General features: G+C 38.6%; 1 protein-coding gene across 9 annotated transcripts in view; it reads right to left on the reverse strand.

The window, feature by feature from the left end:
• The window catches only part of LOC149261610 (putative RNA-dependent RNA polymerase 5), a 489457-nt gene that overhangs the window by 199102 nt on the left and 270048 nt on the right, over nucleotides 1-20307 (reverse strand). For all 9 annotated transcript variants that reach the window (XR_016258459.1, XR_016258462.1, XR_016258461.1 and 6 more), the window contains 3 exons: nucleotides 13625-13773; nucleotides 12984-13209; nucleotides 12603-12828 (listed from right to left, as the gene is read on the reverse strand). Coding sequence is in view for 6 of the 9 variants with exons in the window: in XM_089422462.1 (XP_089278588.1) it covers nucleotides 12603-12828; nucleotides 12984-13209; nucleotides 13625-13773 (601 nt within the window). In the remaining 3 variants the exon portion in view is untranslated. The remainder of the gene's footprint in view (nucleotides 1-12602; nucleotides 12829-12983; nucleotides 13210-13624; nucleotides 13774-20307) is intronic.

Below are 20307 nucleotides of genomic sequence, written 5' to 3' on the forward strand. Positions count from 1 at the left end.
GTTCACCTGGGCTTGTCTTAAAGGACAAGCAAGACCAAACCCAAGTAGGAAAATCGCTAAGCTGAAGGTTGCCCAGCTGCTACTCAGAAAATTGCTTCTCTACTGAAGTTCAAATGACTTCTGATTTTCAACCCCCTTGAAGCCTCACCTCAGCTCTAGCTGACAATTTCGACTTGCTGGAAACTACCTGTAAATCCACCTGAAAACTCCTCCAAAATGCTGAGTTCACTCGTGCTATCCAATCCCTGACTCCCCTGATGATCTCTTGGCCCAATTCAGCTACTCCCAAGTACCACGAAAATCTGTTGTGTGGCCTCTGCGCTATCCCTCAGCCCAGCAGTTCGACTTGCTGGAATGCTGGTTCAGCTGGCTGAAAGCTTCAACGAAAATGCCTGTCCAATGCTGCTACCTCAGCTCCCTGACCTCCCGACAAGCTATGTGATCCCTGCTGGTCCAAAACTCCCTCTACGTGATTCTTAGCTGCCCAGAAATACGCACTCCCTTCTCTGCGCTGGTTGCTGATGTGTGTTACTACCCCGGAACTCCTGAAAACTCCTGTAGAACAACCTCCCTAGGGCGGGCACGGATGGTCCCCTGAATTAGAGGTTGAATCTCCTGCGTGAGAGACTCATGGCTAAATAGTCAATAGACTCGCTAAACAACAAAGTGAACAAATGAGATTTGATCTCTCCTTATATCTCCTTGGGCCTCCTTAGCCTCATGTGGGCCCCTCCATCCATCCATTCGATTTCCCTCCAAGCATTTCGAATGGCTAGATCGAATTCCCCATGTGGGTGGCCCCCACATTCCACTAGTTGCCAAATAAAGTCGATTTGGCCCCTAAGTCCCTAAGTCAAGTGTGGGACCATCTTCCTAAGTCAAAAATGTGCAAAATTGTGTAACAACACCCTGTTACTAATGTTTTTGAGAAGGGACATGACATATACATCAACTCTAAGCACCAAGACGGACCCAGGGCTTGTTGAAGAAAGTGTAACTAGGTTCGGTCTTCATTATTATGAAATGTACTCTTGTATATATAAAATGAAAAAGAAATTATTTTTATTATTATCAAGCTTGGGTTTCTTGCCCAAGGAATTTATTTTATAGATCAAGCACTCATTAAAGTGCTTCTAGGGTTTGTCCTAGGTATAGGAGTCATTGTCATATATGAAAGACCCTATGGGCACATTGTAAATTGTAAAAGAAAATTTATTTTGTCTTGAAAATGTCAAAAATACCTCCAAGATCAAGTCAGCCTAAGAGTTGTCAAGTCAGCCTACATGAAGAGCAACGTCCACCCTTGAAGAAGCCTATATATAAGAGGAACTCGTCCTCCATTTGGATCATTCACTCACTCATCTCTCATGTGAAGAAGGAAGCAACAGAAGGACGAAGAAGGAAGTGCGAAGAAGAGAAGGACGAAGAAAGTCGAAGTGTTTGGGTCTCTCTACATTCTTCTAGGAATGTGAAGTTAGGGTTTCTGCACTAGGGAAATCTGAAGTTCGATTTTGGAAGAAGGAAGATCAAGAAGGCAAGCGAAGGTCTCTTAGGGAATCCTACTAGCCCTAGAATCCATATCAAGGCAAGCAAAGTAAAGGGAAGAACCGTTAGAGGGAGATTGAAGACTCATAAAGAGGAAGCAAAGTTGTTGGGCAGCAGAATTTCAAATTTACTAGGAGGTCAAAGATATTCCACTGGAGGCCGAGGAAGACTTGATCTTGGAGGGTATTTGTTTGAGTCTAGGTCACGGTATTCGTCAATTGAAATATCTGAAAGATAAGAAGAGATTTTTGGGTTTTCCCCTCAACAAGAGGGGTTTTGGTCCTGGCTTGCAACCTATATTGTGTGTCATTGTTCTTACTGTTTTGGTAGTTGTTTGATGTATTGCACATTGGAACAATAAAGATGAAAGCTAATAAGTAAAAAGGTAACACAAAAGATTATCAAGTTAAAAGAATTAACATATACATTGCCCTATTGAATTCTCAATAGGGCTCAGTCATCACGTTGCTACTCCAGCGTTGGAGGTAGGTGAATAAAAAGAACTCTGCTAATTATTCATCGCTGAAAAGCAATAATAATTAGCCAAGTGAAAAAAACACTCTAGAGTGTCCTCACCTGACGATTGAGTCTCAAGTCACATGAACCTTTTACAAAAGGTCATCATACTAGCGACATTTAATACAATGCCCCCCAGGATTGTGAAATTTGAGAGAGAAGAAAAGTAGAGAGGGGAGAGAGTAAAAGTCAACATATGCCTATTGACTTTTGGACTTCTGAAAAAGTTTGTGAGTGCCCTGTGCATTGGGCCATGGAGTCTTCAGGTTCTACTTGGTGCAACCTGGTCGATAATAGGTTGTCCAAATCTTTTTTGCAGGTCTGATAATTCAATTAGACTTGGCCAAATTTTAAGTCTCAGTTCAGGGCCATTTTCTAAGTAGTCATTTTGCAGATTTAAAATCACTTAGAATACTTATCCAATTTCAGTGATCTTATGCTCATTGGAAAGGAATTTCATCGTACTAACCTATAAAAACGTGTTTCGTGAGTTTTAGGTAAACTAGAGGATTGTTTTGGACCCTTGAAGTGGCATCGTTCCTGCTGTCCTGGCACAATGTTCAGAAATTGCAGAAATTACAGGTTTGAACAAAAAGCTCATCTCTTGAACACAGCCACATAAATCAGGTAAAACCTAAGTCACCTGACACGGGGATTCGGGGTTCGTAGGATTCGGGATTCGTGGTGTTGGATTCGGACACGTTGACCCCCCGGAACAGGACACGTAGGATTCGTTATATATTATTTTATTAAAATATATATATATATTAAAAATTAGATATTTCTTACACAAATTTTAATTAATGATACAAATTTATTGATTTCAAATATAGATCTTCATCTATAGCTATTAGCATGCATAGTACATACAAAATTCAAATACATGTCAATCTATTATCTATTTCTTATGCTTGGCCCTCTTGCCACCACGAGAAATGTCTAATTTTTAGTCTTGTTGGAAAATCAGGATCTTTGTCAGTAATATCACCCTCTAAGCATTAATATCCAGAGGTATCTTTGTCATTACCTCTGTATCTGTATAGGGTTCTTTGTCATTAATATCACCCTTTAAGCATTAACATAAGATAGAACAAGCATAACATGTCAAGTCAAGATTTTGTTTGAGTGATGCGTACATTTTTAGGAGGGTCATGATACAGGAGTTCGACAACCAATGTCACTAACATCAAGGTACATAGAGGAATTGGTGCTCTTGATTAAATACGAGTTCCATACCCTAATACATGACAAAATTCAATGGAAACATTGCAATCCCCCAATCCTAAAATCCTGAAAATCTGATAAGTCTGCTGGATTTTGAATGAAATCTAAAATTCTACTTTCTCCATATGAAATCCAGTGAGGCCAGAACCACTCTCAAACATCCTGAGTCATTTCATGGTAATGTTAAAAATTTAAGTAAAATGATGAAAATGAAGATTAAGGAGAATGTCACTTTTACTAGGGCCTAGACTTGATCATTACGCTGCCAAAACGCTTGCCAAATGAAAATATGCGTGGCTGTAGTGACCAAATGCAGCCTTTTCATACCCGTGCAGGTCACTTTTGCTGCCTAACGAGTCCTGGAAAACAGGACACGCTGCCAAAATCGTGACATGTAGTGGGATTCGACGTGTCAAAATAGGACACGACGTGTCATGGTTTTTGGACACGAATCTCAAGAGAATCGTGTCGGACACGATCGATTCGGGATTCGTGGGGCCTATAGGACAAATCCGGTTATCTAGGGTAAAACACTTTCAAATAATTTCCTATTGTTGTAAGAAGACTTCATACTCAATTCTTGGCATTTCAAAGCTTATTTCAATGATCCATTGAGTACTTTCATTGCTCAACTGTGCTAATTGTCTATTGTCATAACATCTTCCCAAATCATAAGTTATTATCAAATTAACTCTTACCTCTTGCAATTCAATATATTTGGGCACTAATCTATTTATATAATGGTTAATCGTTTGTCTGTAGAGATCATAGTTTTAAAAACTGGCGGAAAAAACCGGTAACCGGCCTAACCGGCCGGTTGGAGGCCTGGTCGGTCCGAACCGGCCCTTCTAACCCGGTTTCCTCCCTCACTCGCCCAAAATACAGCCCTAACCGGTAAAAACCGGCCGGTTTAGGGCGGAACCGGCCGGTTTATAGCTAACCGGCCGGTTTATGGACAGGCCGCCGGTAAAAGGAAAAAGCGCTGCGGTTTTGGCTGTTAGTGGTGGTTTAGGGGTTTTGGGGGGCAGGGAAAGGTGTTTTCCCTCCAAAAACACCCTCACACTTGCTATAAGACACCCCTCTCACTCTCATTTGTCTCACACAACTGATTTGGAGTGTTTGTGAGTGTTTGTGAGTTTGTTTGTGAGCTTGGAGAGTGTGGAGTTTTTGCTGAAGTAGTCATCTTGGAGTTGGAGTTGGAGCTATTTTGGAGATAGTGTGTAGCTGTCAGTGGAGTTGCCATCTTCAAGAGGAGGCTAAGGGAGCTAGTTTGCATTTCCAGGTAAGGATTTGCACTTGATAATTCCTCATTTGAGTCTGCTGTCCATGAATTTTTTTTTGTGTTATAAACTTCTCACTTCTATGATCTACCATCCAGGGAGTCATCATGCCTCCAAAAGCCGAAGATACTGCATGGGCTCATTGTGATATGATTGATGGCAAAATGATCTGCAAATATTGCCAAAAATCCATTCAAGGAGGGGGTATTAACAGGTTCAAGCAACACTTGGCTGGGATAGGAGGCCATGTAAAGCCATGTGGAGCACCAAATGAAATAATAGGGCATATTAGGGCAGAATACCTTCAGAAGTTTGAGACTCAAGTCACTGAACCAATAGAGAAGTTTGTGGCTACACAGTTTGGGAGTCGAGACTCAACCAACTGAGTTTGATCATGATGACTGAGACTCATGAGAAGTTTCAACTTCAAGTGATAATGTTGATCACTATTATAGTATTGCTATTATCATATATGTAGAGTCTAGAGTCTAGACTGAAGTCTTGAAGTAGGCCACTGGCCCCATAGTTTGTAGGCTTTATTTTTGCACTCTAGTGGCCATTTAGAGCCTCATTGCTTATGTATTTTGTCGATGATATGTATTGCACTCGGTGCCATTTTGATATATTCACCTTTAAGGCTTTACATGGTATATCAATGAGCAATCTTTCCATATTTTGTCTCTATTGGCTTGGAATCATGGTTTTAAATCTTAAAAATAGTTTTTTTCATTAAAAAATAATTATTTAATGTATTTTTCTAAAACCGGTTCGTTTAGACCAAACCAGTCCCGGTTAGACCGGTTCCGGTCGGTAAACCGGTTCATTAGGTGGACCGGTCCGGTCACCGGTTCCGGTTTTAAAAACACTGGTAGAGATACCACCCTTGGTGTTTCGTAGGAGTTGGCCTAAAGTGAGAGGAATACTCCGTGGTGACATTGGGTGTGTTCCTCAAGTGCTTACTGTATAGCCCGTTTGGAGAACTCACCAAACCCTGCCACCTTGAGCGATAACAATCTCCAAAGCTATGCATGAAAGAAAGATAAATCATTAAAGTAAAAGGCGCACCATAGGGATGGAAAAGGCAGGTCGAGGAAAGGGTTAACTCATGCCTCCATGATTGCTCCCTCTTCTCATTATAATACTCAAAGATGTTGGAATCCCTATAGTTGGTACCATGGTTATTTTTGTTACATTTCTTGAACAAAAAAAAGTTACATCGGCTCCAACTGGAGGTTGCTTCCCCCTGCAGGATGCAGAAAACTAGTAGACACGTGCCTTGAATATGTTGGGATAATGGAGCCATGCCACAAAACAATCAATCACTGTAACTTCAACTTGTAATCTGCCATCTGACACATACCCTGAAAATTGTAACCACTGCAAACTGCAAACTCAAATTGTTTACAAATTTGCTCCAATGTTTTTATATTGGGCTATGAAGTGATTAATGCACAATAATAGAGCAACATGTGACCTGCCATAATCAACCTGATACCTGTAATCATTCTTGTTCATCACCAATTTGATTGAAACTTACTCCACGTGATGTTACCAGGAAATCATGAAAGGATTATGAAACGAATGAATGATTTGGTTTTCCATACTATCTAGATTTGGCTGATCTAGATGTTCATTATAAAATTCATAATTGTGTACAAATGAGACAACAACGATCCACTTATCATTATTCTCATCCATAAAAACTTTGAATGCTCTTAAAAACTTCAAATGGAACAGCCATATTTCGTATGTTTAGTTCTTCATTCAAATTGACAGGGATACCAATTTATTTTCCCAGAATTTCAGAATTTATCACTTCCTTAATAACACGATCATTTTAAACTGACACTTCAAATTAAAAGAATCTACAAATCAAAACTGATTTATTCTGAAAACCACATCTACAAACTGAATTCTGAAAAATATGATTGTTACAAACTGAAATATTGCTGAAAATAAAATCCATTCATAAACTGCACAGCATAACTAACTGATCTACACACTCCTACTAAACTGAGCTGAAATTCTGCACTGTTAGGTGTAGTCATACTTCCAGTGCAACCAAGTGAAAACTGGATTTATTGACAGATCACCTTGCATGCAGCAGATAACTTGAAAAATATTTACAATATGAAATACAAACTCCATAGGAAACTGATACTTACATGTGAACTTGGAAAGTTGCATCCTTTGTAGACATCTGAGATTTATGATCATTTCCAAGAGGAAAAAATACATTGCATGCCATTATCATAGCAATGTATGCATGTCTGATTATTAACCAGTGGAATCGCCAAATAAACAATGTGGAGCCGCCAGGTGAAAGCAACACAACCAATAACAAATCCCTAGTCTTTGTTCAACAACAAAGAATAGATCTAATCAACTATTGTTCTCCAAGGCTAGATATCTTTGTTACTTCGCTCCCCGACAATGGCACCAAATGTTGTAATGTTTCTCGAAGGAAGTTCTTGGCCGTGAAATTGCACCGAAAAACCAACTCAACCAATCTTTAGGTTCAAGCTGGACCTCGAACCAGAGGGGGCTCCCTCAAGTGTTATGAGGCTTTTTAATGTTGTTCACCTCTATCTCATATTCCAGGGAAAACCTGGGCATTTTAGAGTATCCATCAATATAAAAGCTTGGTGTAAATAAATTTTAAAATGCACTGCCAATTTCCTTTACAGAAATACCATGTCATGCTTTCTCTTGATGACTGACTATCTTCCATCCAAAATCATCGCTCTTATGAGCTTCAAGCTTTCCAATCCAAGGGAAAAGCCATTGCCTTTGCTAACGATATATGTCCCTTTGCATTGTATTTTGTCATACCAAAAGACCATGACAACAGCCTTGGCTTCCAAAAAAGATAAAGACCTCATAGAAAATTCAGGGGAATACAAACAAAACGAATCTGACAGGTTAAAGATTTGAAGTTTGACCAGTAATGGGTGAGAGAGGATAAAAGTAATAGTAAGATTATGGCAAATTCTCAATGCTAAATAACTATGGGGCATGTAGATTTCGGCATTAACAACATTGGGTCATGAGAAGGCTTGAGGAAATTCTCCCAAATTAAACGGCCCTGTAGAATAGCTAAAATGTACAAGGTGTTATTATGCATCCAACATTTCGTCCACATCACTAGTTATCACTGGAAAATCCCTCTGAGATCTTTTATTTCCTTACCCGAATAGCTCGCGAAGCTGGAACATGCCAAATCATTGGATGATTCTATGGACAAAACATTATAATAATGGGTGCTAGTCCATTGTGTTTATGGGCATCTCTGTCGAAAGGTTCCATAAGCTCCTTTCAAGATTGACAACGTTTCTCTGGATGGGTTGTTTCTTTATAGCTTGAATCCTCTTGTGGAAAAACTATTAGCAACTCGAGAAAACTAATTAAACAGTCAGGCTTGGAATCCAACCCATCACATAACCAGTTCAGAATTTCCCCATCTTAATCTCATTTTTTAGTTCTGCTTCCATTGCAATTGTATTGAAAGTTGTAGGTTGTGGGAGATTGGTGTCGAACAAGTTAAATGTGGCGAAGGCTAAATATGGCAAAGGGAGAGTTGAAACCAAAAGTGGTTTCCGAGGGGGGGTCTTGACTGGTAAGTGGCTTTGATGCAAGGGGTTGTGCAATCCACCAGAAGTTGCCACATTGCCAAAGACAGTTTTTCCAAAACCATTAATTGTGCGCCCCCCCCCCCCCCCCTTATTAAACACTATATGGGCTAGGGGGTCCATAATTCAACTAGAGCAATTGCTTTGTGTGTGCCAATACCCACCATTGAAAGTTGCAAGTATTTTATCTCTGCGTACTATGGATAGGGAACGGAATAGCGCCATCAGCGACTATTTCACCTAAAAATGAATATGACTTACCTCAACTCAACTTGAAAAGAAACTTGATAAGTGCTAAGGAAGGATCATTGTGCAAATTTTGTATTAACCCTCAAAGGTTAGATTGACAAGTGATTTCAAACATAAGCTCACGTTCAACAAAGTTTCAACACTTTTATACCTAGCAGTAAACAATATACGCGGTGTTCATGATTAACCCTGTCACCATCTATGTACTTCAGAATTTTTCATTTGACATTTGCGCGCCCCTTTTATTTATCCATGTTATGGGTTGTTACAACATGCAGAGGACACCATATTATTTTTCAACCTTCTCATTAGCGCGCATGAATAGTTGCAGGCATCCTTGAATGCTTTAAGTTTTTAACACATTTGCAATGAGCAACTGCATCAAGCATTTTTTAAACACATGGATTGTATAAACTTCGGTGTTTTTATTTGCATGGGATATATATATCCCACATTTGCCAAATGAAAAGAATTCTAAGCGTTTATATGTATCCTTACATACAATGAATTCTGACGCGTACTGCAAAGTATACTTATGGACTCCTCCCGTGGCTTGGCATCATGTATGTTGAGTTTAGTCTTTGGCTATGACTTGAGTTGGTGAGCTTGACTTCGATAGCATATACGACATAACTCGGACTTGGAGATTGGGTTTGGCCCAATATTAATTTTTAATTTTTAATAATAATTTTATATTATAAATAAATAATTTTATAAAAACATATTGTTATATTTCTATAAAATTAAAACTATTTAAATAATATAAAATTATTACTAAAAATTACCCAACATCTATATAAAATTATTATTAAAAATTACCCAGCAGCTAGTATAAGGGTCATTTTGTCACCAAAATTCACATATATCTGATAGTCCGACCAGGAAACTAGTTGACATATTTGAAATTTTTTGTAACATTTCTTGGACAAGAAAAAGTTACAACAGTTATGGCCATCTTCCTTGAAGTCTTTCCCACTCCATCACCATCATTATCACATGCAGGTATGGATTGATGGGTCTACCGATGAGATGTTCACCTAATAGGGTTGAAGATAAATCATCCTTAACACAAGTGCATTAACTCACTTACAAGTACTGAGCTAGAAAGACATTGGAAGGCAAGGTTTGTGTAAATTATTTTTGTGCCCCTCACATTGAATATGGTCCACCATGATACTTTAATGATGTTTGCCCCTAATGATGTTAATCTCACTTGACCTTGAGAATATGTTTTAGGTGATTCATTACTCACGCAATAATGATCCATTACTCATGTAGCATAGATCCTATGAAAAAAGAATTGAAACTTATCCAACATCATGAAAACATCATTTTTCCCATTCTTGAGAGCAGATATGACCTTGTGGCCCCAGCATTGCCCTCATGAGACGGGCGTTGGGCTTTAAAGAGACACCACATGGTTGTATGCCCCTTGCTACACCTTTAGACGCTAAAATATTGTACTAGAATGCCAAGGCATTCGGTTATTTAATAATATGCCCAAGTGGACCAAGGACACCCCAAGTTAGCCTTGATCCCGTTTGATGGATGTTGCCTTATTCCATAACCTAGATGAGGATGTTGATCACTAACATCACTTAGCAAGACTAGCACATTATACCTACATGCAACCTTGCCTCAAAGCATGCCATGTCATCGCCACATGCAAAGGATAACATGAGGCTTCTTACAAATCACGTCATGGCAAAGGATTTATTTGGAGATGTACCCATGCATTTTGATTATTTTCTTGGAGTGAGGAGCACTCGATATTATTTTATCACTTGCTTGATGGCTATTTTCCATTTTGAGGGGATGATGTCCTCATGCAAAGCATTTATTCCAACACGTGCGGTAGATTTTGATGTATTTATTATGTATTAAAACTATCTTAAGTTCGCCTTGTAACCATTAGGACTAGTTGAACAGTCAAGCAAATTTTTAGGTCTTTTACTAGTAAAATTATGAAAAGTGACTTTGTTGACCTCATATAAATAGAGGGAAGTCACTTTCATTTGTATCATCACAAAATTTTCACACTTCTCTCTCACTTAAGAAGTGTGCACAAGAACTCCTATTTTTCTCTTAGTCATTATGGATAAATGATGGAGTAAATTGTCTTGGGACGGATATTTTTGCATGAAAAGACTATATTGGATTAATGAAGTGGTACTTGATTAAATGGTGTAAGTTTACTATCAAATTTCTTCAATTTTGCATGCAATTTTCTGAAATCAGGGTTTCTATTGTACCATTTTAAAAAGTGAAAAATCTTTCTTTTTCTCTTGGTTGCTATGGATGAATGCTGGAGTGAATTGTCTTGAGAGGGATACTTTTGAACGAGAAAACTATCTTGGATTGATGAAGTGGTTCTTGATTGAATGGTGTAAGTTTACTGTTAATTTTCTTCCATTTTGCATTCAATTTTTTGAAATCAGGCTTTCTATTGTGCCATAGTAAAAAGTACAAAATCTTTCATAAAATCTTGTTTTTATATGCTATGCAAAAATTTGACTTTCAAGAATCCATTAATGGACCCTAGTATATGCATTCTTTGATCTTAAATATCCACTTTAAAGAAGTTGTCATAGTTTCTAAGAGAGGATTCTATGTCCTCCACCCTCTTCATACTAGTCCCTCTATCCTTGAACTCATCATTATTGACTCCATTGTCCCATTGAGAGAAGGCACTACGCTAGTTGGTGGTGATCCCCTTAATTTCCTATCTCTTTTCCTAATTCATGGTACTAGGGTTAGGGTTAGCTTTGATTTGCATTTCATAGCAATTTTATGTTTATTTGTAGTTTCCCTGTTGATAGGGATTGCAACTAATAAATATAAAAGGGAAAATTACAGCATTAATTGCATATTTCCACCCCAAAATTAGGGCTGATGTCTCGATAATTCTTGCTGTCATATGCATTTTCAGCCATAAAACCTCATTGTTTACCTAACCCTTGCTTCTCTCTTTGATATCCTTTGTCATTTTAATGATCTTAGCATTTATAAGCTATTTCTCAAGCTGTTATATGTCATTGGCTCTAAATCTACATCAAGGTTACTTGGGAGCGGGAACGAAAGCGGGGAGCGACATTTTCAAAATCTCCTATTTCGGGAGCAAATTTGGAGTGAATTTTTATATATTTTCATGCATATATGTCAACAAAAGCATGTAGAATGATGAATTAGATATAAAAGGCATAATAACATAGATTGAACCATATAACATCAATCATCTAGAAGTTGTAATAATCATCAACCACGTCCACAAGTTAGTAACATACAACATATCAACTCTCATGATTCATCAATCTTAAAGTTTCAAGCTTTCAAAATTCAATACATAACATTTATCATCATTGATCACCAAAATTATATAAAGATTCTAACATGAAATGAAATGAAGCAACTTTCAACTTTCACGGAGCATCATATTCATAATTCATTACCAATGAGTTATAATTGCCAACTTCAAACTTTAAACTTAAATTGTCATCTATTGTTTACAAAATATATCATTAGAGGAAATTTCAGCCTAAAAGTGCCCATGAAATTTTCACGTAATTTCCATGTCATAATATGTTAACCAATCAAAATCCTTTAAATTTAAAAAGAGGTACATGTCCTAAATAATTTTTAATTGGTTAATCTAGGTATCTATTAAATATTTTTTTATTAATTTGGGTATCAGTGAAATATTTTATTATTAATTTGGGTATTCGTGAAAAAATTTATTAATGTCATTTACCTACCTTACCCATATGAATTAGAATATCGAAAAGGTTTTTAATGCAATGTAAATCTTGATATCAGTGAAAAAATATAAATTAAAAATGGGGGTCCATTTGACATTAATAATCATGCCCCAAAAAAACACCAAAAAATTAGTTAAATATAAAATATAAATATAGACAGTTATTGTTAGATATAAAATAGTTAAATAGTAATTAAATATAAAATAGTTAAAAATAAATTATAGTTATAGTTAAATATAAAATAGTTGGAAAACATATTCCAAATAATTCATATAAGTTATCAGAAGCCATTCCCAAACTCAAATTTCAGAAATAAACATGCTAGAAATGTATACATTGCATTCATAGTGATAAGTTGGCCACATAAAGACATTTTAAAGAAATGAACACTATAACAAACTAACCTTGGCATTCATGCATACCCAATACATGTCACCATCAAAATCACTTTTAGCAATCTCATCTGCCATCGAGCGTGGCCCTTGAGTTGAGAAAAAAATTCCAAACTTTGAATCACCAACCACTTTCTCAATTTCCTCAACATATGTTGCTTTACAGAGATGTAAGTCTCCAAAGTGTAATCCAGGATTTTTATACACCAATACCTTACCAGATACTTGCCCGTGATCCCTGCAATCAAAAGGAATGATTGGAAGGTTAGGGACATAAAACAAAGGAAACCACAATTGTTTTAACAATGAAATGAAATCTAACAAAAATGGAAGATGCAAGTATAATCATATTCTCATACCATTCATGATCTAAATTGTATATAAACAACTTACAAAATGATACAAACTTGGTTTGGCCCTAGTTTTCCAGTAGGATCGGCAGTTCCCATTAAATAATAAGAGTCCTCTAGAGCAACCTTCCCTTCCTTGAACTTCTTTATTTCCATTTGCATAAAATATTTCAACCGATGTTTTAACAATGGTTCATGCAAAGGAATTCCACATGATAACATTCTAAGACATACGTGGTCACCATCCAAATTTCTATATTGCTTTACAACTGCAAAAACAGGAGCTTAAAGAAAATTAGATATTTAATAACAAAACCTACAACCATGTAATATGCATCCGTTCCTAAATTCTAACCTACCCACTAAGTCAATAAGACAAAAATGTTAAAGCAAAACCTACCAAAAAGAAGCTTCTCAAAGTTGAGCTCTCTTGCAAAGATTACAAAACATATAATCAATAGTTATTACCCATCCAAATTGTTTTCAAACACAACACTCAAGTAAAGCGTGATTTCTTCTCAATAGATCTACCAAGGGAAGAATAAAAATAGGTTTTGCATATAAAGGAAAAAACACCATCATAAAATATCATGAAGTAGAGGCGACAAGTACTCGTAACATTTCAATAATTTCTCAAAATTTACCATTGAAATCTACATAAACATATCTTACAATTCAAAATACCTTTCCAAGCTTTTGTTTGATCTTTAAGTTCATTCTGAATTTTTTCTATAGCATTGATTACAAGCTCAATGAAGAAATCTCTTGGAACCCCTCCATAAGCAAGCAATGCAATCAAACGTCTTGAAAGGCATGCTGTGCTTGGTTTATAGCTGTTTAAAAACAATAACAAAGAAACAATATGGTACCAATTAGTATCACTGTGTTTGCACGTAATTACTACAATAACTAGTAGATGCAAGTACATTTCACATTTACATATATATATATATCAAAATATATGTAGAACTGATACTTTTCATAAAGTCCAAGATTCAAACCCTAAGGGTCCATTTGACAACCAGCAACCAATACAAGAACAGAATCTTGTTTAAAGCTTAGGTCTGAAGCACCAAAATATCAAATTGTAATGTCTGACATTTGAGGTTAAGTTCTATTTGTCACAAGACCAGGCATTAGAACTGATAAACAGAGAAAACTCAAAAAGATAGTTTTCTCATATACATGAATTGTGGACCACTAATCACGAAACCTTGTTCTTTGACTAAATGATTTACTTGTAATATATATGTCATCACCTTCACAATAACTAGTCCCAAGTAATTTGATAAATTGTTTAAATGCTTGTGTTTCACTCTGACAGATAATTTATTGCTATGATATCACCTTTTCAAGTTGAATTTTTAGTTCATAAAAATTCATGCTTTTCACTCAATTGACTCTTATTGTGCACCATTCAACGATTTCTACAGCACAAAGAAAACACAAAGAAGAATAGTTAAAATCTCAGAAAGCATGATGCGACAACCCTCATAAGCATATATGGACAAAAGGCTGAGAAAAACCTTTCCTGATTATTAGAAGTAACATCTACAATAACAACAGAAAACAAAACCAACCACTTAATACAAGACATCACAATCTAAGATAAATAATTTTCCTAGGAAAAGGAAATCTATCCACATTCCAACATTTCATGCAGGAAATTTCCAGATCATCCATGTGATCTCACCGACCATGTTGGGGTAACAAAATACCTCTATGTTCTACATGGATACCACATTTATTGCAGCAATATCTACTACAGAGAAGATCTCATCTGCACACTAGCAACATTAAGCCCAGAATTACAACAATTTATATGCAGAACCACCTTCTAGGAACCAACCAAAATGAGAAGATGACCAATATAAGAGCAAAGTTTACCAACAATACATGAGACAGCCCCACAATCTAGGATCCAAGGTGTTGACCACTTAACTGTCAACTAGAAGATTGTCTAAGACCCTATATGCAAAGTACAAATTTTTTCATGGTCAGTGCAGTCAGAAATCCAGAAGATCATCATCATCTTTCAGCAAATTGTCAGAGTTATGTAATCCAAATTCTGCAGCCCTCTAGGTCATAATATAAAAATGATTCTAGTATGTTTATAAAGCCATGTAACACATCTAGGTAGATTAAGGTTTTCGCTAGAGAGTTTCACTCTAGGGAGTTTTTTTCCCTTAGATCATTATTTGTGTTATCCAAAACTTATAATCGGTTAAGTTTTTCTCCCAAACATACCCCAAAGCTAGAGTGAGGCTTGATGGTAAGGTCTTAGGTGATTCTTGGTATATAGAATCGATGTAAATTACCATACTAGATCATGTCTAAAGTCTTGCAGAAATTGGTTGTGTCTAAGTGTCTAATTTTAATTATTAAAATTTCCCATTGGCCGAGATTTTAATAATTATTTTGATGTAAATGTAAAATGTAATGTCTATAGAAGTTCATGGGGGTATGAGTAATCAAAATTAAACCTCAATACCTCAACTTTCTATTTAGACACATTTTGAGGGTTGAAAAATATGGCTATCCCCTCAATTTTTTATTATTTTCATTTTCCAGCAAAAATGACAAATAATTAGTTGGAAATTCGTCATGTTGTCGCGCAGATTCTACAGGCACGATGCGGCAACGACTAAGGGCGGGGTTTGTCACTTTGATCCCCGCCCACATCGTTCTAGTTGTCTCCCAACAGCTGTTGAGTTTTCTAAGTCTATCTGTTAGAAAATTAATTTGTATTATGCTAGTTTATTTCTTCTACTTGTAAATTCTAAACAAGTTATTTAAAACATTTAAATACCGAAATAAACACAATACAGTGACAACATCTACAGATTATCAACTGAAAGAAAGCAAGCACACAAGTGACACCGTTATTTTTGGACAAATGTCCCCAGAAAAATCCAATGCGAGAAAACCGGTGCAGCTATTCTAAGGGTTTATTATTTTGCAGTATTTCCTTGAGTACAATTGGGTACCTAACCGGCTCACTTGACAAAGAAATATACACAGTAGCAATACCTCTATATTCAGAAAAAGGTATTCAGAAAACTTGTCCCACGAAACCCTCTCCAACACAACTAAAGCTCAGCGCTGGCCCTTCTGGCCTCTACATCAGCCCCAGGACCCTCTGTGTCAGCCCTCTGAGGCACTACGCAGCCTCTAGGACCCTCTGCGTCACTCCAACAGCCTCTGCGTGGATGGCGCAGTCCCTCTAGCCTTTGCGTTGTCTCTGCTCGGCTCTACGTGGCCTGAACTAGCTGTTGCTCTCACTCTCCCTACTTCTACGTTGGTCTCTCAATAATATCTCTGCCTCTTTGCCTAGTACTCACTGCCCCTAGCTACTAATCACTAATTCAACTTTGCTTAACAACCCCGCTCTAGCAAAATGAATGACTGATCACTCTAGTGTGTTCTCCATCTGACCCTCAAGCCTCCTCTTATACTTTTCCTATCAACGGCCGAGATTAAATCTCTAATCAATGGCTAAGATTAGATTTGGCTTGATCCATGACTTTTGGAACCTTCTAACCCAATTTTATATTAATACCCATTAATATTTTATTTTTCTGAAGTTAGACATAGGAACTCCATTAAAAATATTAATTATTTTAATATCTCCCAAACCGGGTACAATCTGTCCAAACCATTTCTGGATCTTGGAGATCTCATGTGCTTTAGCCTCTCCACCAATTTTCATGGCTAGAGCACATTTGATGCTACCCCAAATCAACACTCCCTCATAGTGAGGACTATGCTCTAGTAATGCTCCTCACTGAGCATTACTTTGATTATACAGCACCGGTACCTGTGCTGATGCTAGGACCCCCCGCCTAACATCCTCTGCACTAATGCATCTTGTATTGTTGCCCATGGCTCTGCCACTGCCATTGCTACATCTGTATGATAGCTCCCTCTGCATCCATGTTGTTGTTGGTCCTACTGCATCTGCACTGCAACCCCCTCTCATCATGTTGCATTGTGCTACTGCTAACCGCTACTACATTGCAACTCAGTTACTGAAGTAAGTAACTGATCCACCCAACTACTGACATCCCTGTCAGGCTAGAAGCACTCTCGATGTTGAAGCTCTCTCTATCGCTAACAAGTGCTCCCTCTACTGACCTTTGTGTTGTTGCAACAACTCCCTGCATCTCGCACTATTGCAATCCTCTATGAGCCATCTTGCACTGTTGCAACACTCTTTGTGCCTCTCGCATTGTTGCAACTTGCTAGCCTTGTGCTGCCCGGGGACCCCTGCACTCTAGCACTCTTCGTCATTTCATATGCATCCGTCTCTACCTACATCCGCCAGTCCTACTACTCTCTCTTCAGGGCTCTCGTAGCAAGGTATAATCCAAGACGTTGGATACCTCAAGGATCCTGCCCCTCATCGCCTGTAGTCTTCCTGTCTACAGCTTGATGTCACCCCACCTCTTCTCTAGAGGTACATGAGCACTCATGGAACAATCGTCATCAACCTTGACTTCTTTCTCCGCCCTTGTTGGCGCTACCTTCGAGTCAGAAGCCTCTCCCTTACTCTTCTTCCTCGAACACTGGTTCGCATAGTGATGTAGTCCCCCACAATGGAAGCACTTGACCTTGAAGAGGTCCTTCTTCTTCCTCTTCTCTTGCTTTCCCGCAGATGCCAGAGCCGCATACTCTTCCTCTTCCTTCTTGATCCTGACTCCTTTACTGCTACTGCCTACTCCCCGTCTTGGTCAGCCATCTGATCTCTTCTTGACGAAGAGACATCCACAGGTCTTCCCAATTCAGAAGATTCGCCCTGCCCAGTATGCTCTGGACAAATGTCTCCCAATCCTTGGAGACTGTGTTAAGTGTGGTCCTTACCATCAACTCCTGATCTGGTGTGGCTCCTATGGAAGTTAGTTGGTCACGGATCTCCTTCAACAGACCGAGGAAGACATCTATCTACTCTCCCTTTTGCATCTAGTATGACCTTCGCTGATTTTCCAGGGGCATCTTCCTCTCCATGAAAGTATGCTGGTAAAATGTCTTCAAAGTGTCCCACATCTCCTTTGTCATTTCCTTCTCAGCAATATGTGGGACCACATGATCCTTGACCCCATCAAGGATGATACACTTTGCCTTAGCCATTGCCTCCTCGTACCTTTCATTAGCTACCAAGTCAATTGGGATAGCCATCACTCTCAAGGCGAAGCCCTTGATACGATTTTTGTTTAGAATGGACAAGATCCTGCTCCGTCCAGCCTGTCCTGATCTCTCAGCCCATTCACGACCATCTCGCTGCTCTTTCGTTGACTCCTTCGAGTCTCTCTCCTTCCCGCCTAGAAGTTCTCGGTTCGACTCCTGCTGAGTCTCTCTACTTCCCGTCTGGAAGTTCTCTTCTGGACTCCCTCTAAGTCTCGATTTTCCTTCTGGAAATCCTTCTTCCAACCATCAAGTTGCTCCTCTCCAATCGTCTGTGCAACTGCAACACTGATCCGGATTCCTTGGCTATAAATCCACCTCGGCAACAACTTCCTCTACCTTGGTCTTGCCCTGTTAGGTATTCTTCTAACCATAGTACCCCACCAGCTTCGCTCCCGCAAACTGCTCATATCTTTCTTCACCCCAGCAACTGAAGGATTGAGCCTCTTGGCTCTGCGCAATCCCGGCACCGGCAAAACAGCGCCCTCAGCCAACTACGTCAGCCCTCCTGGCCTCTGCGTGAGCCTCTCTCTGCCCTCCTCAGCCTCTGTGCTGGCCTCTCTCTGGCCCAGACTAATGACACAATCCCTCTGCGTCAACCCTTCCTCTGTCACTTCTGCAAGGATCAGCTACTGTCACTCAGGACAGCTGATTCTATTGCAAATGCTTTGCTCAACTGATGCCTTCAGCTCTCCTGTGATCTGCGACCACGCTCTGATATTATGTTGAATTTTCTAAGTCTATCCATTAGAAAATTAATCTGTATTCTGCTAGTTTATTTCTTCTACTTGTAAATTCTAAACAAGTCATTTAAAACATTTAAATACCGAAATAAACACAATACAGTCACAACATCTACAGATCATTAACTGAAAGAAAACAAGCACACAAGTGACATCGTTATTTTTGGACAAATGTCCCCGGAAAAACCCAATGCGAGAAAACCATTGCAGCTATTCTGAAGGTTTATTATTATGCAGTATTTCCTTAAGTACAATTGGGTGCCTAACTAGCTCACCCGATAGAGAAAAATACACGACAACAATACCTCTATATTCAGAAATAGGTATTCAGAAAACCTGTCCCACGAAACCCTCTTCGGCACAACTAAAGCTCAGTGCTCGCCCTTTTGGCTTCTGCATCAGCCCCAAGAGCCTCTGCGTCAACCCTTTGAGGCATTGCGCAGCCTCTGGGACCCTCTGCATCACTCCAGCAGTCTCTGCGTGGATGACACAGTCCCTCTGGCCTCTACGTTGTCTCTGCTCGACTCTACGTGGCCCGAACTGGCTGTTGCTCTCACTCTCCCGGCTTCTACGTTGGTCCCTCAATACTATCTCTGCCACTCTTCCCAGTACTCACTGCCCCTAGCTGTTGATCACTGATTAAACTTCGCTTAGCAACCCCGCTCTAGCAAAATGAATGACTGATCACTCTAGTGTGTTCTCCAACTGACCCTCAAGCCTCCTCTTATACTTTTCCTGTTGGTCCTTCAATGGTCGAGATTAAATCTCTAATCAACGGCTAAGATTAGATTTGGCTTGATCCATGACTTTTGGAACCTTCTAACCTAGTTTTATATTAATACCCATTAATATTTTATTTTTCCTAAGTTTAAACTTAGGAACTCCATTAAAAATATTAATTATTTTAATATCTCCCAAACTAGGTACAATCTGTCCAAACCATTTCTAGGTCTTGGAGATCTCATGTGCTTTAGCCTCTCCACCAATTTTCATGGCTAGAGCACATCCGATGCTACCCCAAATCAACAACAGCAGACTATGGGGGTAGTTCATATGGATGATGGAGATGAAAAACAAGTTGGCAAACAACGAGTCTGGGAGACACGATTGAATGGCATATCCACTTGGTTGATTTAGCAATATTTTAGGGATTAGATTAAATTAATGATGAAACCAGTGCCTTATGGAGTCAATTTACTTGTTGTATATCAATTGGGGACCAAATAACCGAATGAACAACCATTGCCTAAATTCTTAACTATCCTAAATGCTATGCAAATCCTATGACTTAGGTGTGATGCAAGAATCTTGGTTGCTTTTAATTATATGTCTATTCTAGATATATCATTCCCCTTAACTATTTTGAAGCTACTCTCTAGAGTAGGTTGTGAGAAAGAGGCCAAGGGGAAGCAAGCAGAGGCTTGATTAACGACACCTCTCCTT

The sequence above is a fragment of the Pinus tabuliformis genome, chromosome 6, assembly GCF_031772625.1.
Source record: "Pinus tabuliformis cultivar Carrire ecotype Pingquan chromosome 6, CPIR1, whole genome shotgun sequence".
Taxonomy (NCBI): domain Eukaryota; kingdom Viridiplantae; phylum Streptophyta; class Pinopsida; order Pinales; family Pinaceae; genus Pinus; species Pinus tabuliformis.